Raw genomic sequence first — 14684 nt, forward strand, 5'->3', positions numbered from 1 at the left:
AATGAAAAAGGGGAAGTTATCACGGGCACCACAGAAATACAAAGGATCATCCAAGAATACTATGAAGGACTATATGCCACCAAATTCAATATCCTAGAAGAACTGGACAAGTTCTTAGAAACACATAGCCTTCCAAGGCTGAACCATGAAGAACTGGAAAATCTAAACAGACCGATCACCAGTAACGAAATTGAATCAGTCATCCAAAACCTTCCCAAAAGCAAAAGTCCGGGACCAGATGGCTTCACTAGTGAATTCTACCAAACCTTCAAAGAGGATCTAATACCAATCCTGCTCAAACTCTTCCAAAAATTTGAAGAAGAGACAGTACTCCCTAACTCATTTTATGAGGCCAACATTACCCTGATGCCAAAACCTGGTAAGGACAGCACAAAAAAAAGAAAACGACAGACCAATATCTCTGATGAATACAGATGCCAAAATCCTAAACAAAATTCTAGCAAATCGAATACAACAATGCATTAAAAAGATCATTCATCACGACCAAGTGAGCTCCATCCCCGTGGCACAAGGATGGTTCAACATCCACAAATCCATTAATGTGATACATCATATAAACAAAATAAAGGACAAAAATCATATGATTATATCAATTGATGCAGAAAAAGCATTAGACAAGATACAACATCCATGGTTCTTAGAGAAGATAAACAAAATTGACAGACCTTTAGCCAGACTCACTAAAAAAAAGAGAGGACCCAAATTAATAAAATCAGAAATGAAAGAGGAGAAGTGACAACGGACACCGCAGAAATACAAAAAGTTTTAAGAAGTTACTATGAGCAACTCTATGCCAACAAATTTGACATTCTGGAAGAAATGGACACATTTCTAGAGGCGTACAACCTTCCAAGGCTAACTCAAGAAGAAACAGAAAACCTGAATAGACTGATTACCACCAGGGAAATTGAATCAGTAATCAACAATCTCCCAACAAACAAAAGCCCTGGACCAGATGGCTTTACAGGTGAATTTTATAAAACGTTCAAAAAAGAACTATCACGTATTCTCCTCCAGCTCTTCCAAAAAATCCAGAAGGAGGGAAGTCTCCCAAACAGTTTTTACGAAGCCACTATCACCCTGATCCCAAAATCAGACAAAGACACCACAAAAAAAGAAAACTACAGGCCGGTATCTCTAATGAACATAGATGCAAAAATCCTCAACAAAATATTAGCGAACAGAATTCAGCAATACATGAAAAAGATCATACACCATGATCAAGTGGGATTCATCCCTGGTATGCAAGGGTGGTTCAATATCCGCAAATCAATTAATGTGATACATCACATTAACAAAATGAAAAATAAAAATCACATGATCATATCAATAGATGCAGAAAAAGCATTTGATAAAATCCAACAGCCATTTATGATAAAAACCCTTAAGAAAGTGGGAATAGAGGGATCATATCTCAACATAATAAAGGCCATATATGACAAACCCACAGCTAATATCATACTCAGTGGGGAAAAGCTAAAACCATTCCCTCGAAGATCCGGAACAAGGCAAGGTTGCCCACTATCTCCGCTTCTATTCAACATAGTGCTGGAAGTTCTAGCCACAGCAATCAGAAAAGAAAAAGAAATAAAAGGCATCCAAATCGGTAAGGAGGAAGTAAAATTATCATTATATGCAGATGTTATGATAGTATAGAGAACCTTAAAGACTCCACCAAGAAGCTATTAGAGCTGATAGATGAATTTAGTAAAGTAGCAGGATACAAAATTAATATTCAGAAATCAGTTGCATTTGTATATACCAATAATAAAACATCAGAAGGAGAAATTAAAAAAACAATCCCATTAACAATTGCTCCAAAGACTATAAAATACCTGGGAATAAATTTAACCAAAGAAGTAAAAGATCTGTACTCAGAAAATTATAAGACACTGAAGAAAGGAATGAAGGAAGATATAAACAGATGGAAACACATATCATGTTCATGGATAGGAAGAATTAATATAGTTAAAATGTCCATACTGCCTAAGGCAATATACATATTCAGCGCAATTCCTATCAAACTACCAACGACGTTTTTCACAGAAATAGAACATATAATCCTAAAATTTATATGGGAACATAAAAGACCCCGTATAGCCTCAGCAATCTTGAGAAATAAGAACAAAGTGGGAGGTATAACAATACCTGACTTCAAATTATACTACAAGGCTACAGTAATCAAAACAGCATGGTACTGGCGTAAAAGCCGACACAAGATCAATGGAACAGAATAGAGAGTCCAGAAATAAATCCATGCCTATATGGCCATTTAATCTACGACAATGGAAGCAAGAATGTATGATGGGGTAAAGACAGTCTATTCAATAAATGGTGCTGGGAAACCTGGACAGACATATGCAAAAAAAATGAAGCTGGACCACCTCCTTATACCATATACAAAAATAAATTCAAAATGGCTTAAAGACTTAAATGTAAGACCTGAAACCATAAAATACCTAGAAGAAAATATAGGAAGAAACTTCACAGACATTACCCGGAGTACGATTTTTACTGATATATCCCCTCGCGCGAGGGAAGTAAGAGGAAAACTAAACATGTGGGATTATATCAAACTAAAAAGTTTTTTCACAGCAAAGGAAACCATCAATAAAACAAAAAGGGATCCTACTGAATGGGAAAAGATATTTGCCAATGATATATCTGATAAGGGATTAATATCACAAATCTATGAAAAACTCACTCAACTCAACTCCAAAAAAACAAATGACCCAATTAAAAAATGGGCAGAGGACTTGAAGAGACATTTTTCTAAAAAGGACATACAGATGGCAGACAGACATATGAAGAAATGCTCACCCTCACTAACCATCAGAGAAATGCAAATAAAAACCACAATAAGATACCACCTCACCCCAGTCAAAATGGCTATCATCAATCAACAAACAACAAGTGCTGGCGCGGATGTGGAGAAAAGGAAACGCTTGTGCACTGTTGGTGGGATTGCAGATTGGTGCAGCCACTATGGAAAACAGTATGGAGGTATCTCAAAAATCTAAAAATGGAACTACCCTATGGTCCAGTAATTCCACTCCTAGGTATCTATCCGGAGAAATCCAAAACTCCAATTCAAAAATCTTTATGCACTCCTGTGTTTATTGCAGCACTATACACAATAGCCAAGACATGGAAACAACCGAAATGCCCATCGGTAGATGACTGGATTAAGAAACTGTGGTACATTTATACAATGGAGTATTACGCCGTCATAAAGAAGAAAGAAATCTTACCATTTGCAACAACATGGATGGACCTAGAGAACATTATGTTAAGTGAAATAAGTCAGACAGAAAGATAAGTACCATATGATCTCACTTATATGCGGAATCTAAAGAAAAGAATAAGTGAATGAACTAATCAGAAACAGTTTTGGAGACAGAGGAAAAACTGAGGGTTGCTAGATGGGCGGGGGGGGTGGGGGTAAGGGAGAAGGTGAGGGGATTAGATAACAGTCAGTAACCACAAGATGGCCACGGGGTTTTGAAAATTAATCTGGGGAACGTAATCAATAATGTTGTAAAGAAATTGTAGGGTATCCGATAGACACGTGTCCCATTTCGGAGACTATCTCAGGGAAGATGTAGATGCCTGATCACTGCATTGTACACCTGAAGCTGAACAATAATGAATGCCAACTATAATTTTATTTATATATATATATATATACACACACATATATGTATATATAGGTATTTATACATTTACAAGAGGCAGAGTACAACATTGAGAGTGGAGATAGTGGAAATGGGATGGCTCGGTGCGATGTCAGAGAGATAGTGGATGCGGGGGAAGGGGGTCCACAGTGTGAGGGAAATAAATGATAAACGTCTAAAGAAAAAAAAAAAACACCTCATGGACAAGACAGACAATAGTTTAGTGGTTACCAGAGGGTAAGGGGGGTGTCGGGTGGGAGATGAGGGTAAGGGGGATCAAATATATGGTGATGGAAGGAGAACTGACTCTGGGTGGTGAACACACAATGTAATTTATGTATGATGTGATACAGAATTGTACACGTGAAATCTATGTAATTTTACTAACAATTGTCACCCCAATAAATTAAAAAAAAAGATACAACATCCATTTATGATTAAAACACTTAATAAAATAGGTATAGAAGGCAAATACCTTATCATAATCAAGGCCATATATGACAAGCCCTCAGCTAATCTCATAATTAATGGTGGAAAACTGAAGCCCTTTGCTCTACGTTCAGGAGCAAGACAGGGCTGTCCCTCATCAACTCTGCTTTTCAACATAGAGTTGAAAGTCCTTGCCAGAGCAATCAGGCAAGAGAAAGAAATAAAAGGCATCCAAAATGGGAATGAAGAAGTTAAATTATCCCTCTTTGTAGATGACATGATGCTGTATATAGAAAACCATAAAGACTCCACCAAAAAGGTATGAGAAACAATCAACGAATACAGGAAAGTTGCTGGCTACAAAATCAACGTACAAAAGTCCATTGCATTCCTATATACTAACAATGAAATCTCACAGAAAGAAATACAAAAAACAATTCCTTTTGCAATTGCAGCAAAAAGAATAGAATACCTAGGAATAAACTTAACCAAGGATGTCAAGGACCTATATGCTGACAAGTATAAGACATTTTTGAAAGAAATTGAAGACACAAAGAGATGGAAAGACATTCTGTGCTCATGGATTGGAAGAATGAACATAGTTAAAATGGCCATATTACCCAAAGCAATATACAGATTTAATGCAATCCCCATCAAAATCCCAATGGCATTTTTTAAAGAAATACAATAAAAAATCATCAGATTTGTTTGGAACCACAAAAGACCCCGAATAGCCAAAGCAATCTTAAGAAAAAAAGAACAATGCCGGAGGTTTCACACTCCCTGACTTTAGCTTGTACTACAGGGCTACAATAATCAAAACAGCATGGTATTGGCTGAAAAACAGACACATAGACCAATGGAGTAGAATTGAGAACCCAGCAATAAAACCACATAAATATAGACAGATAATTTTTGATAAAGAAGCTAATAACATACAAGGAGGAAAGACAGCCTCTTCAATAAATGGTGCTGGGAGAATTGGAAAGCCACGTACAAAAGAATGAAACTGGACTGCTATCTGTCACCATGTACCAAAATTAATTCAAAATGGATCAACGACTTAAGCATAAGACCTGACACAATAAACTGCATAGAAGAAAACATAGGTACTAAACTTATGGACCTTGGGTTCAAAGAGCATTTTATGAATTTGATTCCAAAGGCAATGGAAGTAAAAGCTAAAATAAACGAATGGGACTATATGAAACTTAAAAGCTTCTACACAGCAAAAGAAACCATCGACATAATAAAGAGTTAACCAACTGAATGGGAGAAGATTTTTGCAAACAGTGCCTGCGATAAGGGGCTAATATCCACAATATACAAAGAACTCATGAAACTCAACAACAAAAAGCAAACAACCCAATTGAAAAATGGGCAGAGGACCTGAAGAGACATTTCTCCAAAGAGGACATACAAATGGCAAATAGACATATGAAAAAATGCTCAACATCACTAATCATCAGAGAAATGCAAATAAAAACCACAATGAGATATCACCTCGCCCCAGTCAGAATGGTTATCATCAACCAGACAAGTAGTAACAAGTGTTGGAGAGGCTGTGGAGAAAAAGGAACCCTCATACACTTTTGGTGGGAATGTAGACTGGTGCAGCTGTTATGAATGGCAGTGTGGAGGTTTCTCAAAAAATTACGAATAGAATTACCATATGACCCAGCAATCCCTCTCCTGGGTATGTATCTACCCAAAAAATCTGAAAACATTTATACATGAAGACACGTGTGCTCTAATGTTCGTTGCAGCTTTGTTTACAGTGGCCAAGACATGGAAACAACCAAAATGTCCTCCGATAGATGAATGGATAAAGATGTTGTGGTATATATACACAATGGAACACTATTCGGCGGTAAGAAAAGATGATATAGGAACATTTGTGACAACATGGATGGATCTTGAGAGTATAATGCTAAGCGAAACAAGTCAGACAGAAAAAGCAGAGATCCATATGATTTCACTAATAGCGTGGTATATAAACCAAAAACAACAAAAGAACAAGACAAACAAATGAGAAACAAGAACTCATAGACACAGACAATAGTTTAGTGGTTACCAGAGGGTAAGGGGGGGTGAGAGGGTGGGAGATGAGGGTAAGGGGGATGAAATATATGGTGATGGAAGGAGAACTGACTCCGGATGGTGAACACACAGTGGGATTTATAGATGATGTGATACAGAATTGTACACCTGAAATCTATATAATTTCACTAACAATTGTCACCCCAATAAATTTAAATAAAAAAAACAACTTCATTTAAAACCGCACTATTTTCTTGATGCCATTGTATTATATTTGATACTTTGATAGTTCATGCTTGAGAAGTTGTATTTATTGGCAGTAATTTTATATAAAAATTAAAATAATTTTTCTCGTTTCAGAGCATTACTTTGTTAATGTTTGCTCTTGTCCTTCACCTTTCCAAACCCTACTCATTTTTCTAGGCCAAGCTGAAGATGATCCAACTCAATGAAATTTTCTTCTATCCCACTAGCTTATTTTATGGCATTTTGGAAATAGTTTATAGCACTTATTTCTTTTTCCTTGTGTTAGCTGTGAACACACCTGCCTTCTGTACTGGCTCGCAGAGAGCAACATCTGTGTTATAGGCAAATTTGTATTTCCCATAACACCCTTTCACAGTGGTTTGCCTCAATATTTTCAGTAAGTATATATTGACATTGGTGATTTCCCCCCTTATTTTATAAACTAGACTTATGAAGCAATAAGTAACTTGAGTTTTAAATGAAGAATCAGGCAGTCAATCATGAGGGCTAAAGCTCTGTAGTCAAGATTGCCCAGGTTTGAGTTCCTACTTCATTACGTATTAACTGTGGGACTGCCTCATCTATAAAATAGGAATGTTAATAATAGCACTAGCCTGCTAGAGTTGTTGATAAGGATTAACATAGATAATTGGTTTAAAGCATGTATCCTGCTGCCTAACATATAGGGTACGCTCAATACACTGTAGCTATAATTATTGTGAAATACAGTCCTATTAGGCTAGACCTAGCCCCTTGAGGGCCTGTCATTTGGTCTTTATATCTCAGGCACCTAACCTTGCATGTAGTAAATACTCAGTAAATACTTGCTGGAGTTCAGTTGATTTATTTACCCTATTTTTATCTTCCATTACAGCCCACTGTTTGTAACATGGAAGATTGGTCGAGATAAAAGATTGCGTGGATGCATAGGTACTTTTTCTGCCATGAATTTGCATTCAGGACTCAGGGAGTACACACTTACCAGGTGAAGACCAATTTTTGTTACCTCTGCTTCTACACTATAAAAAACAAAACCAGAAAACTTATGAAACTTGAACCTGATTCTTTAACTCCTTTTTCTTTACTGAACTGTCAATATTCTTGACTCCTTTCATGTCAGACTTTTTTCCTTCGATCATTTGCCTTATCTCTGATAAAATGCTTTTGATTTTTGTTATCATAATATATGTTATCATAATATAAAATACTGTGATTACATGTATTCTGCCATAGATGTTTTAAAGTGTTTTTTTTTCTTTTCTTTCAATGTCCACCTTATTTTTATAAAAAAGAAATCAATGACCAAATGTCCATGGGTTACCAAAATGTAGTATTTTTATAATAATAGTCATTGTATCTATTAGGCTTTTAAAAAATTGATGATGTCTATTTTATCTTGCACATTTTGTTACACTTTTATGTACTTTTGAAATTGAAGCAAGAACCTAGGAAGAAAGTGATGCCACAGCCTGGCGGCATAATTAATTCACACTCACACTTTACCCAGAATTAATTGCAGCTTACTTACTTGGTTTCATCTAACACAGGACAAAGTAATGAATGCCTCATTATGGTTCTTAAGGCTTTGTTCTTAAGTTCTGAACTCACAAAAAGCTATCTAACATACCATCTTATTTTTTCAGTTCAAGTTAAATTTCTAGCAAATTGTGTCCAAAATTATTTCAAAAGAAGAAAATTTCTTAAATAATAAGCTATTAGTAAAGGAATTTCCTGTTTTTGTTCATATTTCAGGGTGATTATCTGATATAGTTTCTATAGTTGTAATATGCACAGTGTCTATCCAACAAATTGGTCTCTGCTGACCATTGGTACAGCAATAGTTGTACCAATTATTCTACAACTATTGGGGCAAGTTGCTTATCCTCCCATAGATAAAATAGTAATTACAATACGTATTGTGTTGTATATACTTAATAGGGATGTTAGGGGGATGTTAGGGGAATGAAGTAATCACTGCTTTGCTTCAGGATTAATATTGTCAGAACATTCATTATTTTACTATAGCATTGCATAAATGCAGCTCATAGCACCAGTTAATAAAATGCAGGTAACTTAGGTTATATTCTTTTATTTGAAGGTGTAGCTTACAGCTACAGGGTTTTCTTAGCTTGCAATGAAGCCCAAAAAGAAAAGCAAGGTTTCGGAGGGTTGCATTCATTCTTAGATTTTCACAGGAGTTAGAACTCGGTGTTTGGACTTGATTAAATACAGGCAGTAAAGGGGTCCAAACAAGTATTCTGAAAATAGCTACAACTTGCTAAAGATAGTGTAAATGTTAGGCTAGGCTTTTTTTTTTCTTTTTTCTTTTCCCCCTGGCGTGAAATACCATGGACGCATTTTGGGACTTTAGCAGATTCTTCCATTGACTACCTTTGGGACAGGTACATATGAAATTACACTTTTAACAGCTAATCAAGGCAATTTATTATACATTTCCTAATGTTAGTTGCTATGAGGAACACTGGTTCCTTGGTATTGCCTGAAAAAAGGATTCTATGGTCAAGTAAATTTTGGGAGCACTGGTTAAATAAAATTAAACAGTTCTGCTCACTGCAGGAATTCTCAGAACCTTTTATGTTAACAATGTTGTTCTGTTAACTGTTAACTTCAGTTTTTTTGACCACAGAACCTTTTATCCTCCCACCCCAGTGTCTTACACTGGTAGTATTCCAAGGAATATATTTTCCAAAACATGTCTGTTATAAAATTTCCATTTAAAAAATTTCCATTTTCTTTATAGTTGGAGAGTGTGGGTTGATAGTACAGAAATCCTTTGTACTTTCTAATGAAATTGTGGCAGAAATCCCAGCAACAAATATTACACACTTTAGAAATGTTGAGTAGTAGTTACTTTAGTAGCAATTTGGTTTTGTTTAAAGAAAATATGAGGTTATTTTGCCTACATTGATAAGAAGGGGTGAAAATATACAACTTTTCTGGACTTGTGAGTCTGTCTCCTAGGGTAATTACCAGAAAAATTACAGTATACTTTTCTGACAATGTGATTCTAAATTAGTTGTTCAAATAGTTGAACTTGGAAATTTACCTACATTTGTATACATGGTTACCCTCATTGTAGTCTATAGCTCTTCCTGTTTACTTTTTTTTCCTCATGTTTTTATACAACTTCCTGAAATTGTATATATCACAGAGAGATGTGTGTGTTTGTGTGTGTATATATACACATATACATACTTGGTCTTCTCATTTTTGTTTTGCTTAATATGATAATAAGAATGAAGTTATTTAGAAGAGATGAAAAAAAAAGCCTTACAACACACAGTTGCTCTTTTTTCTGGATTCATTTTAGAATCAAAATTGTGGAGTTATTTTTTAAAGTTGCAGTATAATGTCTTTCAGTCCAATAGGGCACTTATCACGTCTGCATATTGCTGCGCTGCTATTGTTGTTATTACTATTATTATTATTAATAGCTACCATTTATTAAGAGCCTTACTACGCTTCAGACACTGAAGAGGAGCTTTATATACATGGTCCTCACAACATCTCTTAGGTATTAATATTCACATTTTTAAAATGAGGAAACTGAGTTTATAGAATTTAAGTAATTTAGCCACTCACACGTATAGTAAGTGGTAGAACCAGGATTCAAACCAGGCCATCTGACTGTAAAGCCCAAGGTCTTAACTGCTACATTTAAGATAAAACAAAAGACAGTTTTCTGAAAATTTATGTTTTGCAGCTTCATCATGAAAATCATGAACTTGAAAGCAGATTATTATAAAATAAATCATGGATCAATAATTCTTTGAAAATTCTACTTAGGAGTTAAGACTGAAATCTTGGAATGGTATTTTAAATTCCAGAAAATCCACGGATGGGATTATAAAAAGATATAACTCAGGGTTGTATAGACTAGTCAGAAGAAAATTGACTTGGATTAATATTGTAGAAAAGGATAATACTTATTACAAAAATATACTACTGTCTGATAGGAAACTGTGTTCTTTGGTTTCATGTAAATAATGGACTAGACTTCAAGAAGATTACAGTTTTTTTTAACTTAATAATTGGTCGTTCTTGGATTCTGGTCTTCCAATCTCAAAAATCCATAAATCACAGAATTTACAAATGGAATTAAATAAACTTAGGGGATTGGGGATAAGAATAAAGGAGAACACAAAGCAAAAAATAAGCAGTGATATTAAAGACTCACCGGGTAAAGGTGTCTTTAAAGAAAGAATATCTGGTTTTTCACTATCTTCAGCTGTGACTAGACTATTGTTCAGTTTTCAGAATGTTACTCAGCTATATTCTTTTTTTATTGTAAGCTCTACATAACAAAATTTACCATTTTAACCAATTAAGTGTACAGTTCTGTGGTCTTAAATTCATTCACATTGGTGTGCAGTCATCACCACCATTCATCTCTAGAACTTCATCTTCTCCAGCTGAAACTCTGTGTGCACTAAACACTAACTCCCCATTTCCCCCTCCTCCAGTCCAGAGAACCATCGTTGTACTTTCTAGCTCTGTGAATATGACTCTTCTAGGTACCTCATGTAAGTAGAATCATACAGTATTTGTCCTTTTGTGACTGGCTTATTTCATTAGCATAGTAAATATCTTTATGATTCATCCATGTGTAGCACGTGTTAGAATTTCCTTCCCCTTTAAGGGTGAATAATATTCCATTGTATATAAAGAAACCACATTTTGCTTATCCATTCATCCATCTGTGGACACTTGAGCGCCTTCCACCTTTTGGCTATTGCAAACAATGCTGCTGTGAACATGGGTGTACAAATACCTGTTTGAGTACCCTTCTTTCTCTTGAATGCTAACCATTTTATAGAAGACAGATCTAGCTTGTTTGTGACCCCTTAATCTCTAAAACCTAAATCTAAATTAAAAAAAGAAAAATGACCACTGTTTAAATAAAATTACTATCATGGATTAAGTTTTTATTGATAAACATACTGTTTTAAAACGAAAATACTTGTCATAGTCAAGTTTTATGTTCTCCTAGTTGAAATTTTGATTTTAGACTGAAATAAAACCTTATAAATAGGCTGTGGATTTCCTCCCAGATGTGAAAATGCATAATTTCTATGTAGGTAGCAGGAAAACTTTGTGAGAATTCTAACATGGAACTATTAAATAGACTAACCTTGTCCTTGGAGACTATGGGTAAAAGCAGGAAAGATTATAGCAAATAAAAAGCAGGATGGAGAGCTCAGAATTATTGATAGAAGTTTATCCATGGTGTCAAATTAAAGTCCACAAATAACTATTTATTAGTGGTCAAAACTTCAAAATAGAAATACTCTTTGTTCCAGTTGAAGAAGAAGAATTTGTAGTATTTACCAAGCTACTAGCATTTATAGATTTTACATGTTAGAAAGGAGAGACAAATTTATTTCCTTCCATTTCGTATTTAGATTATATACTTTTATAGATAAGAGAATTATGACTAATATAGATGAATACAAACATCTCGATCAAATAAAATTCCTTAAAAATTTTGGCTAATAAACTGTCTAGCAAAGGATAGGTTTATTACTTTATGAAAATTGAAGTTGGTAGTAATTTTTCTAGATGACATAAGTGATTAATAGACGTGGTTTTATTTTGTAAAAGAGGAATGTGGTCTGTCGTCACACTTAAAAGACTCTTTTTTCTAGTTTATTTTGTTGTACTTAGACTACTTCACAATCAAATATAATAATTATACAGGTGTCTGGAGCTTGGTTCTCGCCTGTGCTTCTTTGTTGCACTGCTTAATTTGGAGAAATCAGCAATGGAAGTTTGTTCTTTTTTAGGGAACAAGGTGACCAAATAAAAGATGATATGTTTTGGAGTTTTGTGTGCATGACGTGTGTGAGTGAGGTGTGTGTGTGGCGGGGGGGTTGACAGGGGGGAAAGAGAGAGAGAGAGAGAGAGAGATTGTTTGCATGTTATACGTGTTCACTTACTATTAGGCTTTTTGAGACACTAGAAATAGCTGATAGATCTTTACTACTTTCCAAAGTCCTGGCTAGATTGAATATTTTTGGGTGACTATAGATTTTGTTGTGAACTAAATTTGCTTTTATATTTTGGTGTTGTAATCTGTCAGTTTTCTAAAGCAGTATGAGTTTAAAACCATTCTAAGTAGGATAATTTATATTCTCCCCCCTCAAGGTGGACTATTTTGTGATCATTCTTATTGTTGATTATTTTACATAACTAAATTTGGTTCATTGTGAATAATTTAGCTTAAACAAGCTCCCGCCAATTTAATATTAGTCCTCATGGTAGCATCACTCAGATTTTTCTTATGAAAAGCTGTACGAGTCACTTCTGACTGTACACAGTTGTTATGGAAGCTCATTCTAGAGATGTTAAGGCCAGACTATTTTTGGCAAGTGTCTGTGGCAAGACTTTTGGCTAAAATATGCTTTTTCGAGAAATAAATTAAATGCATAAAAAAACACAATTTACAGTTTATCCTGTAAATTGCATCTAAGTTTTGCCTTAGGAATTTACAATATAGTAAAAGCAATAGGAAGTTGTATAAATAATTATAGTACTAGGTAGAAAGTGATTTTTGCCAAAGAGGCAGAGGAGGTGATGATACTAGATAAACACTCTACAGCCATAACAAAAGCATAAATGTATTTAAAGCAAGTTATGGAATTGTTTCATTTGGTCCATCCCTGGTTCACTTTGAGTAAAAGCGAAAAAACTGTATATTACCTGTTTTGGTTTGTTTTTATCCTACTTGGACAAAAAAAAAGTCAAAAGTAAAAGCGAAAAAACTGTATATTACCTGTTTTGGTTTGTTTTTATCCTACTTGGACCAAAAAAAAGTCAAAATTACAGGGGTGTGTGTGTATAAATTGTTATCAAAGTGACCACATACAAGGTATTGAGCATTTTGGGAGATTACTAACATATTTTGAAGGGGAAAATGAACTTGATATGGAAAAAAATGAAAAACTAAGAAATAGAGTACACTTAAAAGATTGTATACACACACACACACACACACACACACACACACACACACACTTCATCAAAGAGTAGCTAGAACCAGTTGGATAATAGCCCTGGTGCTTGGCAAATGCAGAAAATTAAAAGTTAATAATTTAGATTCTGGTTTCTTCTTGTCCCATTAAAATGAATTCATATTTTGTTTCAGTACAGTAAGCTGATATCTACCTCCTTTCATGCAGTCTTCATTTTTTCAGATGAAAGACTAAAGTGGTAAAGATAAATTAGAATACAAATATTGTGTGAAATCTTTATTATATTAGATGTGGTCTAGAATCATACTGTAGGCATTTGACAATAGAATTACTTTTGTCTGAGCATTTACAACATAAAAATAGAGTCTACACATGAGTGTCTAAAGTATTTGAGTCATTAGGACCTGAACAAACAAGAGAACAGATTTGTGTCTTAGTGTTCTGGAAGAATAAGACGCTTGCACCAATGTATACGCAAGGTGATTATTCCTGTCTAAAATATCATGTAAATAATATGCTCATACTACTTCTAGGGGACAGTTGAGATTTAATGTTGAGATTTTTGTGCAGCAATTTAATACTACATTTTTAGTTACTTTGTGAGCACAAAAAAAATACTTTTTAGAAGATTTCCTTAAAAGGCAAAGAAACAAAGCCCTTCTCAGTGATCTTTGCCCTTCTCTCAAACTTTAAACTACCTCAAATGTGAATATTCAAAATAGTAGCCCTTGGGAAAATTTCCTTTTCATTATTAGTAACAATTTGGTGTTTTTAAAAGCCTAAACACTTCTTAGCCCTTTATCTTGCATTATAAATATATTTATCTTAATAACAACTTCTACATTTTTTTTTACGTTTTCTCTCACTTTTAAAATAGAGAGCCGACATTTAATATAAAAGGCTTGTCCTACAGAGCTACATTATCTGAGCTGCTTCTTAACAAATGAAATTGAAAACCCATACTATATAACAAATAAAATAGACACAGTAACTTTTTAAAAAGTTCTATTGGAATAAGAATTTCATAGTTCCTAAAAATTTTTAAAGGTGAAAATGGTATCTAATACATTCTATTGAGAATGAAGCTTTTATAATATTATTTGATATTGTTAATATCAAATGTGCATTTTCAGTAGTTTAAAACTTAAAAATGAAGAAAATACATCAGATGCATAAAATATAGATTTACAATTAGTTTCATGTTCAGAAAAATTTACAATTTTACTTCAGTTCACAAAATTATCCTGTAAATAAACATATCAAAACTGTAGCCTTCATCATT

At 34.3% G+C, this 14684-nt stretch overlaps 2 protein-coding genes across 2 annotated transcripts in view; one reads left to right on the plus strand and one right to left on the minus strand.

Moving 5' to 3' along the window:
- AMMECR1 (AMMECR nuclear protein 1) overlaps window positions 1-14684 on the plus strand; it is a 131985-nt gene that overhangs the window by 71090 nt on the left and 46211 nt on the right. Inside the window, exon 2 of the mRNA XM_033116049.1 lies at window positions 7285-7395. Within this exon, the coding sequence (XP_032971940.1) occupies window positions 7285-7395 (111 nt within the window). The remainder of the gene's footprint in view (window positions 1-7284; window positions 7396-14684) is intronic.
- TMEM164 (transmembrane protein 164) overlaps window positions 1-14684 on the minus strand; it is a 326236-nt gene that overhangs the window by 47842 nt on the left and 263710 nt on the right. The gene's annotated exons all lie outside the window — the stretch shown is intronic.

This window comes from Rhinolophus ferrumequinum, chromosome X (genome assembly GCF_004115265.2).
Source record: "Rhinolophus ferrumequinum isolate MPI-CBG mRhiFer1 chromosome X, mRhiFer1_v1.p, whole genome shotgun sequence".
In the NCBI taxonomy this organism is placed as follows: Eukaryota; Metazoa; Chordata; class Mammalia; order Chiroptera; family Rhinolophidae; genus Rhinolophus; species Rhinolophus ferrumequinum.